This window comes from Ciona robusta, chromosome 8 (genome assembly GCF_009617815.1).
Source record: "Ciona robusta chromosome 8, ASM961781v2".
Taxonomy (NCBI): domain Eukaryota; kingdom Metazoa; phylum Chordata; class Ascidiacea; order Phlebobranchia; family Cionidae; genus Ciona; species Ciona robusta.
In genome coordinates, this window is record NC_143242.1 from 1,309,846 (window position 1) to 1,331,648 (window position 21,803).

General features: G+C 38.7%; 1 protein-coding gene across 6 annotated transcripts in view; it reads right to left on the reverse strand.

Annotated features, from left to right (window-relative positions):
* The window catches only part of LOC149732051 (uncharacterized), a 125,472-nt gene that overhangs the window by 92,283 nt on the left and 11,386 nt on the right, over window positions 1–21,803 (reverse strand). For all 6 annotated transcript variants that reach the window (XM_089882145.1, XM_089882143.1, XM_089882144.1 and 3 more), the window contains 39 exons: window positions 21,046–21,205; window positions 20,496–20,682; window positions 19,970–20,127; window positions 19,785–19,914; window positions 19,632–19,690; window positions 19,475–19,558; window positions 18,979–19,111; window positions 18,793–18,922; window positions 18,572–18,729; window positions 18,409–18,499; window positions 17,876–18,048; window positions 17,554–17,612; window positions 17,413–17,487; window positions 17,227–17,359; window positions 16,861–16,990; window positions 16,641–16,801; window positions 16,484–16,574; window positions 16,254–16,426; window positions 16,032–16,198; window positions 15,858–15,963; window positions 15,345–15,442; window positions 15,132–15,291; window positions 14,881–14,977; window positions 14,650–14,825; window positions 14,423–14,586; window positions 14,252–14,357; window positions 14,089–14,189; window positions 13,817–13,979; window positions 13,607–13,707; window positions 13,393–13,552; window positions 13,137–13,231; window positions 12,861–13,041; window positions 12,697–12,802; window positions 12,481–12,634; window positions 12,246–12,378; window positions 12,054–12,186; window positions 11,188–11,363; window positions 11,032–11,049; window positions 128–10,744 (listed from right to left, as the gene is read on the reverse strand). In XM_089882145.1, the coding sequence (XP_089738271.1) occupies window positions 128–10,744; window positions 11,032–11,049; window positions 11,188–11,363; window positions 12,054–12,186; window positions 12,246–12,378; window positions 12,481–12,634; window positions 12,697–12,802; window positions 12,861–13,041; window positions 13,137–13,231; window positions 13,393–13,552; window positions 13,607–13,707; window positions 13,817–13,979; window positions 14,089–14,189; window positions 14,252–14,357; window positions 14,423–14,586; window positions 14,650–14,825; window positions 14,881–14,977; window positions 15,132–15,291; window positions 15,345–15,442; window positions 15,858–15,963; window positions 16,032–16,198; window positions 16,254–16,426; window positions 16,484–16,574; window positions 16,641–16,801; window positions 16,861–16,990; window positions 17,227–17,359; window positions 17,413–17,487; window positions 17,554–17,612; window positions 17,876–18,048; window positions 18,409–18,499; window positions 18,572–18,729; window positions 18,793–18,922; window positions 18,979–19,111; window positions 19,475–19,558; window positions 19,632–19,690; window positions 19,785–19,914; window positions 19,970–20,127; window positions 20,496–20,682; window positions 21,046–21,205 (15,497 nt within the window). The remainder of the gene's footprint in view (window positions 1–127; window positions 10,745–11,031; window positions 11,050–11,187; window positions 11,364–12,053; window positions 12,187–12,245; window positions 12,379–12,480; window positions 12,635–12,696; window positions 12,803–12,860; window positions 13,042–13,136; window positions 13,232–13,392; window positions 13,553–13,606; window positions 13,708–13,816; window positions 13,980–14,088; window positions 14,190–14,251; window positions 14,358–14,422; window positions 14,587–14,649; window positions 14,826–14,880; window positions 14,978–15,131; window positions 15,292–15,344; window positions 15,443–15,857; window positions 15,964–16,031; window positions 16,199–16,253; window positions 16,427–16,483; window positions 16,575–16,640; window positions 16,802–16,860; window positions 16,991–17,226; window positions 17,360–17,412; window positions 17,488–17,553; window positions 17,613–17,875; window positions 18,049–18,408; window positions 18,500–18,571; window positions 18,730–18,792; window positions 18,923–18,978; window positions 19,112–19,474; window positions 19,559–19,631; window positions 19,691–19,784; window positions 19,915–19,969; window positions 20,128–20,495; window positions 20,683–21,045; window positions 21,206–21,803) is intronic.

The window sequence follows — 21,803 nt, forward strand, 5'->3', positions numbered from 1 at the left end:
AAAGGAAAAACATCAAAAAAATACAAAAACATCTACAACTACGTGAGCATGCTTCTAAAAAATCAAGTGAAATAAATATTTGGGAAATTACGAACACTATGAAAAAATGTGTAAACTACCTATTTACCTGAAGGAATATAAGTAGTACCCACAGAATCTGCAACAGTAGTTGATATAGTATCGGAAACTTCTGTATTACCAATAAATATAGCTGTAGTTGTCTCATAAACAACACCAGCAGTTGTTTGTGCTGAAGTTGTCTCTTCAACCAAACCAGCAGTTGTTTGTGTTGTAGTTGTCTCTTCAACCAAACCAGCAGTTTGTGCTACAGTTGTATCATCAACCAAACCAGCAGTTGTTTGTGTTGTAGTTGACCCTTCAACCAAATCAGAAGTTGATTGTGCTGCGGTTGTTCTTTCAACCAAACCAGCAGTTGTTTGTGCTGCGGTTGTCTCTTCAACCAAACCAGCAGTTGTTTGTGTTGAAATTGTTTTTTCGACCAAACCAGCAGTTGTCTCTTCAACCAAACTGGCAGATGTTTGAGCTGCGGTTGTCTCTTCAACCAAACCAGCAGTTGTTTGTGCTGAAGTTGTCTCTACAACCAAACCAGCAGTTGTTTGTGCTGTAGTTGTCTCTTCAACCAAACCAGCAGTTGTTTGTGCTGTAGTTGTCTCCTCAACCAGACCAGCAGTTGTTTGTGTTGTAGTTGTCTCTTCAACCAGACCAGCAGTTGTTTGTGCTGTAGTTGTCTCTTCAACCAGACCAGCAGTTGTTTGTGCTGTAGTTGTCCCTTGAACCAGACCAGCAGTTGTTTGCGTTGTAGTTGTCTCTACAACCAAACCAGCAGTTGTTTGTGCTGCGGTTGTCCCTTCAACCAAACCAGCAGTTGTTTGTGTTGTAGTTGTCTCCTCAACCAGACCAGCAGTTGTTTGCGTTGTAGTTGTCTCTTCAACCAAACCAGCAGTTGTTTGTGCTGTAGTTGTCTCTTCAACAAAACCAGCAGTTGTTTGTGTTGAAATTGTTTTTTCTACTACACCAGCAGTTGTCTCTTCAACCAAACTAGCAGTTGTTTGTGTTGTAGTTGTCTCTTCAACCAAACCAGCAGTTGTTTCTGCTGTAGTTGTCTCTTCAACCAAACCAGCAGTTGTTTGTGTTGTAGTTGTCTCTTCAACCAAACCAGCAGTTGTTTGTGTTGTAGTTGTCTCTTCAACCAAACCAGCAGTTGTTTGTGCTGTAGTTGTCTCTTCAACCAAAGCAGCAGTTTTTTGTGTTGTAGTTGTCTCTTCAACCAAACCAGCAGTTGTTTGTGCTGCGGTTGTCCCTTCAACCAAACCAGCAGTTTTTTGTGCTGTAGTTGTCTCTTTAACCAAACCAGCAGTTGTTTGTGCTGTAGTTGTCTCTTCAACCAAACCAGCAGTTGTTTGTGCTGGAGTTGTCTCTTCAACCAAACCAGCAGTTGTTTGTGCTGCGGTTGTCTTTTCAACCAAACCAGCAGTTGTTTGTGCTGCGGTTGTCCCTTCAACCAAACCAGCAGTTGTTTGTGCTGCGGTTGTCCCTTCAACCAAACCAGCAGTTGTTTGTGTTGCAGTTGTCTCTTCAACCAAACCAGCAGTTGTTTGTGCTGCGGTTGTCCCTTCAACCAAACCAGCAGTTGTTTGTGCTGTAGTTGTCTCTTCAACCAAACCAGCAGTTGTTTGTTCTGTAGTTGTCTCTTCATCCAAACCAGCAGTTGTTTGTGTTGTAGTTGTCTCTTTAATCAAACCAGCACTTGTTTGTGTTGTAGTTGTCTCTTTAACCAAACCAGCAGTTGTTTGTGTTGTAGTTGTCTCTTTAACCAAACCAGCAGTTGTTTGTCCTGGAGTTGTCTCTTCAACCAAACCAGCAGTTGTTTGTGCTGTAGTTGTCTCTTCAACCAAACCAGCAGTTGTTTGTGCTGGAGTTGTCTCTTCAACCAAACCAGCAGTTGTTTGTGCTGCGGCTGTCCCTTCAACCAAACCAGCAGTTGTTTGTGCTGTGGTTGTCCCTTCAACCAAACCAGCAGTTGTTTGTGCTGTAGTTGTCTCTTCAACCAAACCAGCAGTTGTTTGTGCTGTAGTTGTCTCTTCAACCAAACCAGCAGTTGTTTGTGCTGCGGTTGTCTCTTCAACCAAACCAGCAGTTGTTTGTGCTGCGGTTGTCCCTTCAACCAAACCAGCAGTAGTTTGTGCTGCGGTTGTCCCTTCAACCAAACCAGCAGTTGTTTGTGCTGTAGTTGTCTCTTCAACCAAACCAGCAGTTGTTTGTTCTGTAGTTGTCTCTTCATCCAAACCAGCAGTTGTTTGTGTTGTAGTTGTCTCTTTAATCAAACCAGCAGTTGTTTGTGCTGCGGTTGTCTCTTCAACCAAACCAGCAGTTGTTTGTGCTGCGGTTGTCCCTTCAACCAAACCAGCAGTAGTTTGTGCTGCGGTTGTCCCTTCAACCAAACCAGCAGTTGTTTGTGCTGTAGTTGTCTCTTCAACCAAACCAGCAGTTGTTTGTGCTGCGGTTGTCTCTTCAACCAAACCAGCAGTTGTTTGTGCTGCGGTGGTCCCTTCAACCAAACCAGCAGTTGTTTGTGCTGCGGTTGTCTCTTCAACCAAACCAGCAGTTGTTTGTGTTGTAGTTGTCTCTTCAACCAAACCAGCAGTTGTTTGTGTTGTAGTTGTCTTTTTAACCAAACCAGCACTTGTTTGTGCTGGGGTTGTCCCTTCAACCAAACCAGCAGTTGTTTGTGCTGCGGTTGTCCCTTCAACCAAACCAGCAGTTGTTTGTGCTGTAGTTGTCCCTTCAACCAAACCAGCAGTTTTTTGTGCTGTAGTTGTCTCTTCAACCAAACCAGCAGTTGTTTGTGCTGCGGTTGTCCCTTCAACCAAACCAGCAGTTGTTTGTGTTGTAGTTGTCTCTTCAACCAAACCAGCAGTTGTTTGTGCTGCGGTTGTCCCTTCAACCAAACCAGCAGTTGTTTGTGTTGCGGTTGTCCCTTCAACCAAACCAGCAGTTGTTTGTGTTGTAGTTGTCTCTTCAACCAAACCAGCAGTTGTTTGTGCTGCGGTTGTCCCTTCAACCAAACCAGCAGTTGTTTGTGCTGTAGTTGTCTCTTCAACCAAACCAGCAGTTGTTTGTGCTGCGGTTGTCCCTTCAACCAAACCAGCAGTTGTTTGTGCTGTAGTTGTCTCTTCAACCAAACCAGCAGTTGTTTGTGCTGCGGTTGTCTCTTCAACCAAACCAGCAGTTGTTTGTGCTGCGGTTGTCCCTTCAACCAAACCAGCAGTTGTTTGTGCTGCGGTTGTCTCTTCAACCAAACCAGCAGTTGTTTGTGCTGTAGTTGTCTCTTCAACCAAACCAGCAGTTGTTTGTGCTGCGGTTGTCTCTTCAACCAAACCAGCAGTTGTTTGTGCTGCGGTTGTCCCTTCAACCAAACCAGCAGTTGTTTGTGCTGCGGTTGTCTCTTCAACCAAACCAGCAGTTGTTTGTGTTGTAGTTGTCTCTTCAACCAAACCAGCAGTTGTTTGTGTTGTAGTTGTCTCTTCAACTAAACCAGTAGTTGTTTGTTCTGCGGTTGTCCCTTCAACCCAACCAGCAGTTGTTTGTGTTGTAGTTGTCTCTTCAACCAAACCAGCAGTTGTTTGTGCTGCGGTTGTCCCTTCAACCAAACCAGCAGTTGTTTGTGTTGTAGTTGTCTCTTCAACCAAACCAGCAGTTGTTTGTGCTGCGGTTGTCCCTTCAACCAAACCAGCACTTGTTTGTGTTGTAGTTGTCTCTTTAACCAAACCAGCAGTTGTTTGTGTTGTAGTTGTCTCTTCAACCAAACCAGCAGTTGTTTGTACTGGAGTTGTCTCTTCAACCAAACCAGCAGTTGTTTGTGCTGTAGTTGTCTCTTCAACCAAACCAGCAGTTGTTTGTGCTGGAGTTGTCTCTTCAACCAAACCAGCAGTTGTTTGTGCTGCGGTTGTCCCTTCAACCAAACCAGCAGATGTTTGTGCTGTAGTTGTATCTTCAACCAAACCAGCAGTTGTTTGTGCTGTGGTTGTCCCTTCAACCAAACCAGCAGTTGTTTGTGCTGTAGTTGTCTCATCAACCAAACCAGCAGTTGTTTGTGCTGTGGTTGTCCCTTCAACCAAACCAGCAGTTGTTTGTGCTGCGGTTGTCCCTTCAACCAAACCAGCAGTTGTTTGTGCTGCGGTTGTCCCTTCAACCAAACCAGCAGTTGTTTGTGCTGTAGTTGTCTCTTCAACCAAACCAGCAGTTGTTTGTGCTGCGGTTGTCTCTTCAACCAAACCAGCAGTTGTTTGTACTGCAGTGGTCTCTTCAACCAAACCAGCAGTTGTTTGTGTTGTAGTTGTCTCTTCAACCAAACCAGCAGTTGTGTGTGTTGTAGTTGTCTCTTTAACCAAACCAGCAGTTGTTTGTGCTGCGGTTGTCCCTTCAACCAAACCAGCAGTTGTTTGTGCTGCGGTTGTCTCTTCAACCAAACCAGCAGTTGTTTGTACTGCAGTGGTCTCTTCAACCAAACCAGCAGTTGTTTGTGTTGTAGTTGTCTCTTCAACCAAACCAGCAGTTGTTTGTGTTGTAGTTGTCTCTTTAACCAAACCAGCAGTTGTTTGTGCTGCGGTTGTCCCTTCAACCAAACCAGCAGTTGTTTGTGTTGTAGTTGTCTCTTCAACCAAACCAGCAGTTGTTTGTGCTGTGGTTGTCCCTTCAACCAAACCAGCAGTTTTTTGTGCTGTAGTTGTCTCTCCAACCAAACCAGCAGTTGTTTGTGCTGCGGTTGTCCCTTCAACCAAACCAGCAGTTGTTTGTGTTGTAGTTGTCTCTTCAACCAAACCAGCAGTTGTTTGTGCTGCGGTTGTCCCTTCAACCAAACCAGCAGTTGTTTGTGTTGCGGTTGTCCCTTCAACCAAACCAGCAGTTGTTTGTGTTGTAGTTGTCTCTTCAACCAAACCAGCAGTTGTTTGTGCTCCGGTTGTTCCTTCAACCAAACCAGCAGTTGTTTGTGCTGTAGTTGTCTCTTCAACCAAACCAGAGGTTGTTTGTGCTGCGGTTGTCCCTTTAACCAATCCAGCAGTTGTTTGTGCTGCGGTTGTCTCTTCAACCAAACCAGCAGTTGTTTGTGCTGCGGTTGTCCCTTCAACCAAACCAGCAGTTGTTTGTGCTGCGGTTGTCTCTTCAACCAAACCAGCAGTTGTTTGTGCTGTAGTTGTCTCTTCAACCAAACCAGCAGTTGTTTGTGCTGCGGTTGTCTCTTCAACCAAACCAGCAGTTGTTTGTGCTGCGGTTGTCCCTTCAACCAAACCAGCAGTTGTTTGTGCTGCGGTTGTCTCTTCAACCAAACCAGCAGTTGTTTGTGTTGTAGTTGTCTCTTCAACCAAACCAGCAGTTGTGTGTGTTGTAGTTGTCTCTTCAACCAAACCAGTAGTTGTTTGTGCTGCGGTTGTCCCTTCAACCAAACCAGCAGTTGTTTGTGCTGCGGTTGTCTCTTCAACCAAACCAGCAGTTGTTTGTGCTGCGGTTGTCCCTTCATCCAAACCAGCAGTTGTTTGTGTTGTAGTTGTCTCTTCAACCAAACCAGCAGTTGTTTGTGCTGTAGTTGTCTTTTCAACCAAAGCAGCAGTTGTTTGTGTTGTAGTTGTCTCTTCAACCAAACCAGCAGTTGTTTGTGCTGCGGTTGTTCCTTCAACCAAACCAGCAGTTGTTTGCACTGCGGTTGTCCCTTCAACCAAACCAGCAGTTGTTTGTGCTGCGGTTGTCCCTTCAACCAAACCAGCAGTTGTTTGTGCTGCGGTTGTCTCTTCAACCAAACCAGCAGTTGTTTGTGTTGTAGTTGTCTCTTCAACCAAACCAGCAGTTGTTTGTGTTGTAGTTGTCTCTTCAACCAAACCAGCAGTTGTTTGTGCTGCGGTTGTCCCTTCAACCCAACCGGCAGTTGTTTGTGTTGTAGTTGTCTCTTCAACCAAACCAGCAGTTGTTTGTGCTGCGGTTGTCCCTTCAACCAAACCAGTAGTTGTTTGTGTTGCGGTTGTCCCTTTAACCAAACCAGCAGTTGTTTGTGTTGTAGTTGTCTCTTCAACCAAACCAGCAGTTGTTTGTGCTGCGGTTGTCCCTTCAACCAAACCAGCAGTTGTTTGTGCTGTAGTTGTCTCTTCAACCAAACCAGCAGTTGTTTGTTCTGTAGTTGTCTCTCCATCCAAACCAGCAGTTGTTTGTTCTGTAGTTGTCTCTTCATCCAAACCAGCAGTTGTTTGTGTTGTAGTTGTCTCTTCATCAAAACCAGCAGTTGTTTGTGTTGTAGTTGTCTCTTCAACCCAACCAGCAGTTGTTTGTGTTGTAGTTGTCTCTTCAACCAAACCTGCAGTTGTTTGTGCTGTAGTTGTCTCTTCAACCAAACCAGCAGTTGTTTGTGCTGCGGTTGTCCCTTCAACCAAACCAGCAGTTGTTTGTGTTGTAGTTGTCTCTTCATCCAAACCAGCAGTTGTTTGTTCTGTAGTTGTCTCTTCATCGAAACCAGCAGTTGTTTGTGTTGTAGTTGTCTCTTCATCAAAACCAGCAGTTGTTTGTGTTGTAGTTGTCTTTTCAACCAAACCAGCAGTTGTTTGTGTTGTAGTTGTCTCTTCAACCAAACCAGCAGTTGTTTGTGCTGTAGTTGTCTCTTCAACCAAACCAGCAGTTGTTTGTGCTGCGGTTGTCTCTTCAACCAAACCAGCAGTTGTTTGTGCTGTAGTTGTCTCTTCAACCAAACTAGCAGTTGTTTGAGCTGCGGTTGTCCCTTCAACCAAACCAGCAGTTGTTTGTGTTGTAGTTGTCTCTTCAACCAAACCAGCAATTGTTTGTGCTGTAGTTGTCTCTTCAACCAAACCAGCAGTTGTTTGTGCTGCGGTTGTCCCTTCAACCAAACCAGCAGTTGTTTGTGTTGTAGTTGTCTCTTCAACCAAACCAGCAGTTGTTTGTGCTGCGGTTGTCCCTTCAACCAAACCTGGAGTTGTTTGTGCTGTAGTTGTCTCTTCAATCAAACCAGCAGTTGTTTGTGCTGTAGTTGTCTCTTCAACCAAAGCAGCAGTTGTTTGTGTTGTAGTTGTCTCTTCAACTAAACCAGCAGTTGTTTGTGCTGCGGTTGTCCCTTCAACCAAACCAGCAGTTGTTTGTGCTGCGGTTGTCCCTTCAACCAAACCAGCAGTTGTTTGTGCTGTAGTTGTCTTTTCAACCAAACCAGCAGTTGTTTGTTCTGTAGTTGTCTCTTCATCCAAACCAGCAATTGTTTGTGTTGTAGTTGTCTCTTTAATCAAACCAGCACTTGTTTGTGTTGTAGTTGTCTCTTTAACCAAACCAGCAGTTGTTTGTGTTGTAGTTGTCTCTTCAACCAAACCAGCAGTTGTTTGTACTGGAGTTGTCTCTTCAACCAAACCAGCAGTTGTTTGTGCTGTAGTTGTCTCTTCAACCAAACCAGCAGTTGTTTGTTCTGGAGTTGTCTCTTCAACCAAACCAGCAGTTGTTTGTGCTGCGGTTGTCCCTTCAACCAAACCAGCAGTTGTTTGTGCTGTAGTTGTATCTTCAACCAAACCAGCAGTTGTTTGTGCTGTGGTTGTCCCTTCAACCAAACCAGCAGTTGTTTGTGCTGTAGTTGTCTCTTCAACCAAACCGGCAGTTGTTTGTGCTGTGGTTGTCCCTTCAACCAAACCAGCAGTTGTTTGTGCTGCGGTTGTCCCTTCAACCAAACCAGTAGTAGTTTGTGCTGCGGTTGTCGCTTCAACCAAACCAGCAGTTGTTTGTGCTGTAGTTGTCTCTTCAACCAAACCAGCAGTTGTTGGTGCTGCGGTTGTCTCTTCAACCAAACCAGCAGTTGTTTGTGCTGCGGTGGTCTCTTCAACCAAACCAGCAGTTGTTTGTGTTGTAGTTGTCTCTTCAACCAAACCAGCAGTTGTTTGTGTTGTAGTTGTCTCTTTAACCAAACCAGCAGTTGTTTGTGCTGCGGTTGTCCCTTCAACCAAACCAGCAGTTGTTTGTGCTGCGGTTGTCTCTTCAACCAAACCTGCAGTTGTTTGTGCTGTAGTTGTCTCTTCAACCAAACCAGCAGTTGTTTGTGCTGCGGTTGTCCCTTCAACCAAACCAGCAGTTGTTTGTGTTGTAGTTGTCTCTTCATCCAAACCAGCAGTTGTTTGTTCTGTAGTTGTCTCTTCATCCAAACCAGCAGTTGTTTGTGTTGTAGTTGTCTCTTCATCAAAACCAGCAGTTGTTTGTGTTGTAGTTGTCTTTTCAACCAAACCAGCAGTTGTTTGTGTTGTTGTTGTCTCTTCAACCAAACCAGCAGTTGTTTGTGCTGTAGTTGTCTCTTCAACCAAACCAGCAGTTGTTTGTGCTGCGGTTGTCTCTTCAACCAAACCAGCAGTTGTTTGTGCTGTAGTTGTCTCTTCAACCAAACTAGCAGTTGTTTGAGCTGCGGTTGTCCCTTCAACCAAACCAGCAGTTGTTTGTGTTGTAGTTGTCTCTTCAACCAAACCAGCAATTGTTTGTGCTGTAGTTGTCTCTTCAACCAAACCAGCAGTTGTTTGTGCTGCGGTTGTCCCTTCAACCAAACCAGCAGTTGTTTGTGTTGTAGTTGTCTCTTCAACCAAACCAGCAGTTGTTTGTGCTGCGGTTGTCCCTTCAACCAAACCTGGAGTTGTTTGTGCTGTAGTTGTCTCTTCAATCAAACCAGCAGTTGTTTGTGCTGTAGTTGTCTCTTCAACCAAAGCAGCAGTTGTTTGTGTTGTAGTTGTCTCTTCAACTAAACCAGCAGTTGTTTGTGCTGCGGTTGTCCCTTCAACCAAACCAGCAGTTGTTTGTGCTGCGGTTGTCCCTTCAACCAAACCAGCAGTTGTTTGTGCTGTAGTTGTCTCTTCATCCAAACCAGCAGTTGTTTGTGTTGTAGTTGTCTCTTTAATCAAACCAGCACTTGTTTGTGTTGTAGTTGTCTCTTTAACCAAACCAGCAGTTGTTTGTGTTGTAGTTGTCTCTTCAACCAAACCAGCAGTTGTTTGTGCTGTAGTTGTCTCTTCAACCAAACCAGCAGTTGTTTGTGCTGTAGTTGTCTCTTCAACCAAACCAGCAGTTGTTTGTGCTGCGGTTGTCTCTTCAACCAAACCAGCAGTTGTTTGTGCTGCGGTTGTCCCTTCAACCAAACCAGCAGTTGTTTGTGCTGGAGTTGTCTCTTCAACCAAACCAGCAGTTGTTTGTGCTGCGGTTGTCCCTTCAACCAAACCAGCAGTTGTTTGTGCTGTAGTTGTATCTTCAACCAAACCAGCAGTTGTTTGTGCTGTGGTTGTCCCTTCAACCAAACCAGCAGTTGTTTGTGCTGTAGTTGTCTCTTCAACCAAACCGGCAGTTGTTTGTGCTGTGGTTGTCCCTTCAACCAAACCAGCAGTTGTTTGTGCTGCGGTTGTCCCTTCAACCAAACCAGCAGTTGTTTGTGCTGCGGTTGTCCCTTCAACCAAACCAGCAGTAGTTTGTGCTGCGGTTGTCCCTTCAACCAAACCAGCAGTTGTTTGTGCTGTAGTTGTCTCTTCAACCAAACCAGCAGTTGTTGGTGCTGCGGTTGTCTCTTCAACCAAACCAGCAGTTGTTTGTGCTGCGGTGGTCTCTTCAACCAAACCAGCAGTTGTTTGTGTTGCGCTTGTCCCTTCAACCAAACCAGCAGTAGTTTGTGCTGCGGTTGTCCCTTCAACCAAACCAGCAGTTGTTTGTGCTGTGGTTGTCCCTTCAACCAAACCAGCAGTTGTTTGTGCTGTAGTTGTCTCTTCAACCAAACCGGCAGTTGTTTGTGCTGTGGTTGTCCCTTCAACCAAACCAGCAGTTGTTTGTGCTGCGGTTGTCCCTTCAACCAAACCAGCAGTTGTTTGTGCTGCGGTTGTCCCTTCAACCAAACCAGCAGTAGTTTGTGCTGCGGTTGTCCCTTCAACCAAACCAGCAGTTGTTTGTGCTGTAGTTGTCTCTTCAACCAAACCAGCAGTTGTTTGTGTTGTAGTTGTCTCATCAACCAAACCAGCAGTTGTTTGTGTTGTAGTTGTCTCTTCAACCAAACCTGCAGTTGTTTGTGCTGTAGTTGTCTCTTCAACCAAACCAGCAGTTGTTTGTGTTGTAGTTGTCTCTTCAACCAAACCAGTAGTTGTTTGTGCTGGAGTTGTTTCTTCAACCAAACCAGCAGTTGTTTGTGTTGTAGTTGTCTCTTCAACCAAACCAGCAGTTGTTTGTGTTGTAGTTGTCCCTTCAACCAAACCAGCAGTTGTTTGTGTTGTAGTTGTCTCATCAACCAAACCAGCAGTTGTTTGTGTTGTAGTTGTCTCTTCAACCAAACCTGCAGTTGTTTGTGCTGTAGTTGTCTCTTCAACCAATCCAGCAGTTGTTTGTGTTGTAGTTGTCTCTTCAACCAAACCAGTAGTTGTTTGTGCTGGAGTTGTTTCTTCAACCAAACCAGCAGTTGTTTGTGCTGTAGTTGTCTCTTCAACCAAACCAGCAGTTGTTTGTGTTGTAGTTGTCCCTTCAACCAAACCAGCAGTTGTTTGTGTTGTAGTTGTCTCATCAACCAAACCAGCAGTTGTTTGTGTTGTAGTTGTCTCTTCAACCAAACCTGCAGTTGTTTGTGCTGGAGTTGTCTCTTCAACCAAACCAGCAGTTGTTTGTGTTGTAGTTGTCTCTTCAACCAAACCAGCAGTTGTTTGTGTTGTAGTTGTCTCTTTAACCACACCATAAGTTGTTTCTTTAACAAAACCAGAAGGTTGGTTTGTTATTTCGTTAATATATTCTGTTTGTATGTTATGATTTTTGTTAATTTCATTTGTCTTGTTAAAAAAATAGTTGAATCCTTTTTTTTCAGTATCTAAATAAAGAGCTTAATATATTTTAACCTTATTAACATGCATCTATATATTTTTGATTTTAACTACTTGTCATGCATGGAAGCAAGATATGTTTTCTACACAACACTGAAACATGCTTTTTAACAGTGCGTAACAAGTTTTACATGTTAAACACAGTTTTGCTTACCACTTGGGGCATTTTGTTCTGAAATGAATCAACAAAGATTTATTATTTGTACCTTTTTGACATTTGAAAATTGTAATTCAAGTTTTTACCACTTGAAAATAATATTCATATCTTTAAAAGGTATTTTAACGTTACAACATAATCTAAAAATATTACCGTGACAACGTATATCCCTTAGAACTTTTGCAACATTGTTTTTAAGTTCAAAGAAGGTATCTAAACCAATATATCTACTCGGAGTGTTTGCAATTTTTTCTTGCATTTGATGTTGATCCACATTTGGCCCAATACCAACAGCAGTGATTATTCCGTTGTAGGTAGATCGTAAAACCCTAAAAAAACAGAATAAAAAAGAAATCAAAATAATGCAACACTTCAGCGTTAGCAAGTTTTTACAATAATAACAATTGAATAGTGAAGATATCATATATGGAACTAAATAAAAGAATGTAGTTTATGTTGTATAATCTATACCAGCTTTGCACACCTAAGCTTCTGCAGTTCAAACAGTATAGTCTTGAACTAAAAGAATCACAGAATAATGCTAAAATCTTTATTTGGTTTTTCCCCACAACAAAATGAAAAAGTACTCTGGGATGAAAGATATGAGCATTTATTCCTGCGTGGCGGGAAATAGACTCGTTATAACATTTGTGTTCTGTTTCACACACATTCTAACCGCCTGTGAATTACCACCTATGTAACTTTAGGGTTAAAGATTTGTAAACTGTTTTAATGACCGACAATAAAGAGAACCTTTGTTACCACTGGATTGAAACAATTACAGGTAAGTGTCGCACCTGTAACCTATTGGCTAGAGGTAGGTTGGCTGTGCCATGGCACCGATAATGCAATTTACTTTTCTATGAAGTGAAATTTGCATTCTTAAATCTACAAACATTGTTGTTTCTTGTTCAAGTACAAATTATGCTTCTTTTACACTCGATAACAATTTATATATATTATATATTGAATATTTAACAATAACAACATAAATAAGAACAAAATGTGTTACAACTAACCTAGCTGGTTCATTAACTGCATCCTGACTACGTCCATTAGTAATCAAAATTAGCATCAAATCTGCATCGCTTCGCTTTCCACTTTTGTGTTCTCGATGAGATGCAAACATTCGTCTCATTACATATCGTAAAACTAATAGCATAAAAATTACTTAGTGCTGTTTCACAAATGAAGAAAGTTAGCATTCTTACTTCTACCAATCCTGTTTCCATCAAATACTGGTGGTGTAGTTTTGTTAATTTCTTGCAACAATTGTGTCTTATCAGAGAAAGATTTAAAGTCAAAATGTTCCTTAAAGAACTTATTATATGTAAACAGCGCCACCTAAAAAACAACATGAACAAAAGTTTTCAGGTTTTGTTTGAAACTTTTAGTTTATATTAAACAGCAACTTTGTTAACATTCAACAAAGTGGTACTATCATACCAGTGTGTCATTTACTCCAATATCCAGTTTCCTAACAATTTCTTTTGTAAAGTTCAGCTGGAATTGAAGTTCTTGTGGATAAACACTGTCAGAAGCTGTTAGTACAAAAACAAGATCCAGTTTCTTTCTCTTCCGAAGGCAGGTCATATCAGAGCTTAAAAATAGATTATACAGAGAGTAATAAACATGTATGTTATTAAATAAAAAAAAACTTACAATGAAGGGAATGGAGTATGAGTTATATGAGTTGTCACTTCTGCAGTAGTCAAGTCAGGAGAGGTTGTGGGCAGTAGAGTGGAAAAAAGGGTGTCTGTCGGTTCAACTAAAATATTTGAGTGAAATAAAAATAAGAAATTGACTGATCAATTTCCACCTCATACCTGGGGTAATAGTTGTTTCAACATACGCATCACTTGACTTTTGTAGATTTAATCCACTCAGTGCAGTGACATAAACAGTATATGAGGTAGAAGGCCGGAGATTAGACACGGTAAATCTTGTATCTGAGACAGCCTGCTGTCGCTGGATGATATCTGGGTTGCCGGCTGATTCAACTCGTACCTATGGCATTTAGTAAACACAGCAACATAAATTTTATTTATCTCATTTAAAAGTAACATTAACGAAACTGGTAGTATATTTAATCACATTTATACCTGATATTCAGTCACATCACCAGTCACTGGAGCAAATTGGATACGAAGGTATGTTGGATGAGGGATGATAGTTACAGGGTCTGGTTTCATAGGAACTAACAAAATAATCAATAAATGTAGTAAAAGTAAACAGTTAGAAAGATACATGATTTTTACAAAATTGTGTTTAAATGGCTAAACTGAAATTAAATGTAAACATGTGAAAATATACTAACATATTAATTGAAAGTGTGATAAGAATTTGAAAGCCACAAACCTGTTCTGAAAGTTACCCAAGGTTCAGCAAGACTCCTCACACCATTGATACTTACTACCCTTGTAATGTTATACAGACGCCCAGGTATCAGGTTTTGAATATCAAGTGTTGGCGGAACATTAGTGTAGATTTTTATTATTTTGGTTACAGTATCCTCCAACTGTTTAGAAAATATCATTTCAGTAACAAGCATAAACCCATTAAGGAAACTTACTTGTATATTGACAGATATTCCAGCATCTGCTCCACTATTAATTTCAGCAACGGTTTCATGCACTTCAACAATGTTTAGTGGGGAAACTGTTAACCCTGTAACTAATATAACATTTGCAATAGTATTACATCCCCTCATCCACATAAATTTAAATAAATGTGATTTTTTTATATAAAATGATTTAAAACATTAACTAATTATAACTCCTACCCTCAGTGTGAAAAGTAACTGGTGTGCTTGCTTTTCCTGGAACCCCTCGAATTACCCAAATCAAGCTGACATTATATGTTCGATCATGAACCAAACCTGATATACGCTCGATGTGTTGAGCATTTGTGATAACATTAGTCTCTCCAGTAACAGTATCCAAAATCTGTGTTGCATATTGTTAAGAAAAATGTTATGAATTTAAACATACTAAATATTAAGAAAAAAATATGAAGGTAGACATGCCTAAGAGTTAAGGTTACTCTTTAACTTACTCTTAAAACATTCGATGCCTGGGATATGCTGTCAGAAGATATTATAGCAGAGGTTGATTCAATATTTGAAACAGTGACAGGTCTAGGAGTTGGTGTTGATGCTAACCAAAAAAAAATAGTTAAACCTGCCTAATACTTTAATAATATAATATATTTTAATTACGCATTGTAAAACTTCTTTGCACAGTTGTGTTGGATGTTTCACAATCGGCTACTACAGTAACAACATATTTTCCAGAAGGTACAATGCTTGGTGAAGTAAATTCAACCTGTTGATCAGCAATGTTAAGATGCAATTAAAGAAGTTGTGCAAAATATATATTTGTCATTTTACATTTAATAAACTCCCAGGATTTAACTGCTTTGTTTCTAACTTTGTTTTATTCCCATTGTTTATTTGTGAAATTGAAATAGTGTGCTTCAACAATGAGTTTCCATTTACGGCTACTCTAACTTTGAATGATAGGATGGTAATTCTCAATCCCACACTGCTGCAAGCTGCAAAATATAAATAATGCCATAAGCAATATGAAAAATATTTAAACAAAAAGAAAACCTTACGTGTAGTGAATGAAACAGGCACACTAGGACTGCTAAGAACACTATTTTGTATCGAATATAGCAAAACATAATATTTTCCTCCTGGAACCAAGTTGGTAAACTGAGCTCTGGGTGTTACTGGTGTCAAAACAGATATTTGATTATGGCTAGATTGTTCAAACAACTCAGCTCGGTACCTGCAATTGGATGTTAAGTTATGTTTTAAAATATACACGACCAAATCATACTCACATTTCTGCGCTTGCAACAGTTTGCCAACTAACTGTAGCTTTGGTAGGTTCCGTGCCCACTGTGATCATATTGGTTGGTGGACGAGAAACACCGGGAACTATAAATTAAAACTTGTGTGTCAGTTATAAATTAATAGTTTAATAAGAGCATACACATTTGAACAATGTTCACACTTTTTCGTGTAAGCAGACATATGTTAGCTTTAAACTTAAAATAGATCGATTTTTTGTTATATAATATCTTTGTGGTACCTGTTCGGAAACTTATTGGAAGACTTCTCTCACTCATGACACCTTTAATAACTGAAGCTACCGAGACTTGATATGATCGGTTTGGAACCAGATTTCTTAACTGGTGGTTAGGTTGAGCATTCAATATTGTAGTTTCATTTCCAGTATAATCATCAGTAATCTGGCATGTTAAATGGTTAAAACTCATAATTTTAAATAATTGCACATACATACAAAAATAATGGTTTCTACATTTGCAAGAAATGACGACACTACAGCAGTTGTATCACGGATGGCATTAATTCGCACTGGAGAGGGTCTGTTGATGGGAGCTGAAATATAATATATACAATTAAAAATGAAATAAATAGAGTGTGTCTTTTATAGCAACAAATGTGTAAATAATATGCTAAAAAACTGTAGTACTGGTAAAAACAGTCAGTATCAAAATGAATAAAAACATGTATACCCTGGTGCTGTCAGGGGGTTGTCGTTGCTAGCTTAAGGGAATATATGTCATTGGACAAGACTGCTTCAATCAAGTGGTTAATAATGGAATGTTAAATTTTCGGCCATTAAAAAAAAAGTTGAAAAAACAAAAAACAAATAATCAACCACAAAACTACATTCTTGGTAACTTGTAAGCTGGCACAAGGTGCATGAAACAGAGTTCTAATTTGGGAAAAAAGTGCCTAAAGAAAAGCACTGTATATTCTATTCTAAGATGACACTAAGTTTGTAACTTACGTAAACGAAGGGGATATTCCCAAGAAACGGAAGATACACCACAGTCATCAACTACTCTCAGCTTATATTCATTTCCTGGCTTTACATCTTCAGAATCAAAAATGATCTAATCAACAAGGCACATATGATATCAACTGCTGCCATAACAATAACTTTAGCAATACAAACACTAACATTATTTGTTTCAACTTCAAAAATGCTTCTGTGGTCTATGAGATTTTGATCGACACCAACCAGATGAAAAAGTGAGATGTTGTGAAACTCAATTGCAGTGCGTGGAATTATACTTACCCTAATTGAACTTTCATTATACCAAAATGTATACTTAGAAAGTGTACACCCTGAAAATCATAGGGATAATTATTCCCATTACTCATAAATAATAAAAATTCTCACCTTTTGTATAATTGAATTGAGAGCGGAATGTACTCTCAACATTATTACTAACAGAAGCAAAATAAAGTGTATATTTTGTTCCTACTTCAAGTTCTGTGAGTTTTAAATTATTAAAAGTTTCATTATGCAGTGAAACAAGGTTCCCATTTGGGCCATACACCCAGACTCGATACCTGCCAAACAAATTTGATTAATTCAAGATAAAATAATAGACTAAAAAATATTCTTACCATTCAGCAGAAGAAACAGCATCCCATGAAATATTTACTGACCCATCTTGATTATTTATTACTCTTACTTTACTAGGAGGTTCAGCAGCAGCTGTCAACAAAAACACAGTATAAAGTATAAAATATAAATATAACACATTAATTTTTTTAAACTTACGTAATGTAAAGTTTGTAGTAACATATCTACTTGTTTTGTTGGCTAACACAGAAATCAAATAAGCAATATATGTATATGAGGCTTTTAAATCATCAACTTCTAACACGTATTGAGCAACTGAAGCATTAAACTCCATTATCCAAGATCCAACTTTACCTATGCTGTGAAAATAACATAGATATATTTATTGTGTTCATTTCGGTGACAAAATGCAGGTTACCTGCCATCTTGGTTTTCATAAAAAAGAGTGATGTTGTAAAGTTGTACATTACCAGATGAAGGTAGAAATGTTACTCGAGCACTTGATGAACTGGTTGAATAACCAACTGGATTTTCAGGTGGTACTGGATCTGTTAGAAAACGAATGAATGAATGAATAAAGTTAATTTAAAGCTGTCACAAAGTTAAAACACAGGGTAAAAATGGAAAACTATAAACAAAGATTCCAATATAACAATTTTAAATTCCACATCTCAAAATTATAACTAAATTCTCTAAGATACTAACCGTAACTCTACTCCCATACTTTGTTGACTTTAAATTAATGACTTGGAATACAGTATAACATCAATATAAAAATGTTTACCTGTATATCCAATGACAACACTGCTTCCAGGACCAGCTTGTTCCCCACCAATGGTGGCAAAAACTTCAAACATATATAATGAACCAGGAACAAGATTACTGGCTTTGTATTCGGTGTTATTGGTATAAACAACCTGTAGATAGAAAGTGTTATCTTTAGTGGCATTAACATCAGTCTTTTGTTTACCAGTTCGTTTGTTTCGTTATTTGCGTACAGACGAAGACGGTAGGTTGTTACATTATTTACTGAATCCCATTGTATCTAGAAATAAAAAAAAGTTTAGGGGTAATATATAAATTTATTAATCAAGGCAGGCATAACACTCACAGTGACAGAGTTACTTGTCAGGTTAAAAAATCGTATATTCTCTGGTGGTGGAAATCCATCTGCAAAATTGTAACACAATTTAATTAATTCATTGTGAATTTGATGTATGAGATATCTTATAGGAAAGTTTCCTGTTTAATTGGACTAAATAAAAAATGTATATAGTAATATTAAATGTTTCACAAATCAGCTGAAGAAATATTGTTTTGGAAAACAGAGAGAGTGCTGTCACTGTCTAGGGAAGCTTAATTTTGTTTCATTAAATGCGAAAGCAGTAATTTAGTAGTCAAAAATCTTCTTAATACAACTGATGTGGTAGTACCTGTGGCTGCTGTTAACTTTGTATGATTAGCGCTTGTAACATTGTTGCTGACAGAGTAAAAGTACAGTGTGTAGTTGGTACCAGGTACAAGATTGATAAACTGTGCATGTTGCAGGTCAGTTTCAATGTATTGCAGTTGCTCACTTGGTAACTTCTTGATGAAAACCCGATAGCTGTAAAACATTTACTCAACATGCGTTTTAAATGAGCTTGTGGGAAACTTTTAAATGAATCTATGTTTTTTGAATAATGACTTTCACTCTTTTTGCCGGGAGAAATCAGAATTATAACAACCTATTGCACACCATATGTGGTGTCCACATGTAATGATCTTTATCAGTTATTAATTTTTTATATATGACTTTTAATATGAGCAACCTATTTGGGACTACTAGGTTGAAGCAAATATAATTTAGTCAGCTACTCAAGGACACTCAGTCATAATGGTAGAAGCATCAAATAGGAATCCTTCAGTTACAAACACCTACCACTGTGCTTAGGACTGCATCACAACTTAAACAAATAGAACTTACAATTCTGCTTCATGTACCGCTTCCCATGATACATTGATGTAATTGTAAGTAACTTGATCTACTTTTACAATACGTGGTGGATTTGCATCGGCTAATTATACGTTAAAAAACTTTGTTATTTTTGTTAATAGAAGGATGGAATCTTTTTTAAAACAAAACTTACGCTGTGTAAAATTTCTGGATACAACAGTACTTCTGTTCTCTGCAGTTGTTGACCACAAATTGATTGTATATTTGTATGAAGCTTTTAATGGAAACATGGTAACTCGAAAACCAGATACTGAGTTGTTGTATTGTTGGATTGATTTTTCAGCTAACCGACTAATCAAATTTAATGTTACAATAAATAAAGCGTATAGGTATTAGAACAATTATTTGACATACTGTTCCATTTGATCAGCTCTTGTTAAATTCATGCGATATTCATCAACATTTCCTTCAGCTGCAGTAAAGGTTATTACAGCTGTACTTGGATCCTCTGACACAACATTAATGCGAAGTGGTATGGATGGCACTATACATAATATATTTTAGAAATTTATCTTTTAAAAACAGTTATACAAAACTTACATGTGTTTCCAATCAAATTTTTACTTATAGATTCCGCCAAATTTCCTGCTTTAGCACTGATGCTGAAAACATACCAAGTACCAGGTTGAAGTCCCGTTATTTGGTATGAGGTTCCATTTATTTTGATGTTTCTCTGATACAGTTACATACTCAACATTAGCTTGTGTTAAAAAAATACAGGCCTCAAACATTTAGGTAAGTTCAAACTTATGTAAAAATTAAAAAAATAAATGTTTAAATGTTTGAACAATCTTTTTAAATTCATGCAGGTAATTTTATTGTGTTGATATTTCAAATTGTCTTGCACAGGTTCATAATAAAAAAGAAATGAATTTTTTATGCTGTATAATGGATAAACAAATTTGGGTGTGGAATTTGTATGCTGGCGTATCTAGTCAATTTATGGCACCTTCAAAGCTGCTCACTGTGTGTCAGTTTTTGCGGATTATAGTTTCTACGATTAAGAATATTCTTATATAAGCATTAAAATACATACAGGAGAAGAACTTTGGTTTGAATCTTTCATGTCAATCCAGTTGATTTCATAAGATGTCGCACCTACCGAAGGATCCCAAAGAACCTAGAAATATGCGATATAAATATAATATATACAATATCTATTTTCCAAATTAAATAAAAAGAAATTACAATACCCTGACACTTTTCATGGTTATGTTGAAAAGTTGTACATTTGTTGGTGGTGAAATTCCAGCTGTAAAAAATAGTTTGTTTATAAGTTTAAAGTGTCAAATATACAATAACATTTTTTTTAATCTGAGAAATTTTAATGCAAAATCAAAACATACAATATATAACTTCAGTGGTTGTTGGTCTACTTTGCATGTCTCCAGAAACTGAATATCCATAAACAATATAGATATGACTGGCAATCAAATTATTTGAAAATCGCTGTGGTGCCAAGTTTGTAGCATTTACCTAGAAAAACAAGTGATTAAAAAAAATTCCTGCTATCAAGGAAATGTTAAAATACTTCTGTTCTATGAAGTATATCCTCTGGGTTGCTCTTCTCTGCAATAGTCAGAATATAATGATCAACCAAACCATTCACTGCTGGAACAATTGAAACTTCTAATTGTGGTCTATGTCCTTGAACCACCAGAGTATTAATTAAAGGTATACTGGGTGGACCTGAACAAAAATAAGAAGGTTATAATGATTTTGTCTAAAAAAAACTTTACAATTTTAAACAACACACGTATTTTTGGGCTACTTTTTTAGTTTTTATGTGTGCCTGACAATTTGGACAATCCCTGACCAGTGGTTTGGAGCAATTGCTATGAAGTGTTTTGCCCAAAGACACATACGATCACATATAGTAGCAGCCACAAGCCTTGAACCTATTACCTCTAGGTTAGAGGCAGGCCCACTAACCATTGTACCACGAAGTCGAACATTGGTATTACGCGGTGATTTGGCACATTAAGCTTTTTTATAACATACCGCTGCTATGTGGTACTCAGTTTTAAAAATCCTGGTGTACAAAACCTAAAACATACGTGTATGTGTAACGGCATGTCTTGAATATTCACTACTGAGTGCAATGCTGTGGTTGTATGCAGCAACACGGAAATCATAAAGATAGCCCGGTGTTAATCCAGATGTGAACAAGCTAGTATCATTGGTTACAAATGTCAATGTCTTTTCACTTCCTTCAAACCAACCAGTCACTTTGACAATATAACCCTGTAACATATTTTAAAACATAAGTTTTATTGGAAACAGTGAGGAAATGTAAAACACAAATCAAAAGTAAAAAAATCATCCACAAATTTGCCTACAAAAACGGGTGAAATGCCAGGAACAATGAAAGGGGGGCACCAATAAATACCAATAGTGTATATATAGTTACCATTTTATCGCATCATACTGTGTTTGATGCTTGATGCTGCTACCATTAAATGCGCTTGTGCCAAAAAATTGACACTTTTTAGTTTAACTTAAAACTCTTAGAACTGTCATTTTGCTGCAAATCCCTTTTTTATTGTGTTGGTTAAGCTAATTTTTATCCAAAAACTTTGTCATCATTATAATAGCAAAACAACTTACCGCTGAATAAGGACTTTCATTCCAAAATATGCTTATTGAAGTTTCATTTACACTGCGTACACCAAGCCCAGTTGGTGGTGGTGGAATGTAAAACTGGATTGGAAATCGGGCCTCCACAGAGGTTTTAGGACCACTTTGGGTCAATATGATGAGAGAATATCTATTTTACATTAACAAATTTAAACAATAGTTTAATCAAAGTAGTGCACAAACTATTGAACATTTGTGGAAATAGTTAGGGTACATTTGTTTGATAATGTAAACATGCATTTGTGAAAGTGAGAAAGTAAGAAAACTAATGATAGTAAAACATAAAAATCTACAGTCTTTAAGATTACCAAAGTTATAGTCAACAAGAACGCCATCAAAAAATATCTAACACCAGAACATGCAGTTTTTTGAATTTTTTCCACCTGTATGACTCTCAAGAGGGGTAAAAAGATCTCTTACGAGTTTGGGGGATTTCCGCTATGGTGGTTCCCCCAAAATTCAGCACGTTTAAATCACAGAAATAAAAAAGAGTACAACGCGCAACTGGCCAAAATCGTGATGTATTCTTTTTTTCTATTCACGTGACCGCCAACTCCGTCCCCATTTCGCTTGGTCTCCATTGTAAAAGATAGGCGCATAGTAGTTTTAAGAGGTTTTAGCTGTTTATTTCAAAAACTACATCAACTACTCAAGTTTATTAGGCCGTATAGTTATTTGGTAGGTTAACGCTTACAGTTTACCACTCGTTTGGAAAATTTAATTATTTA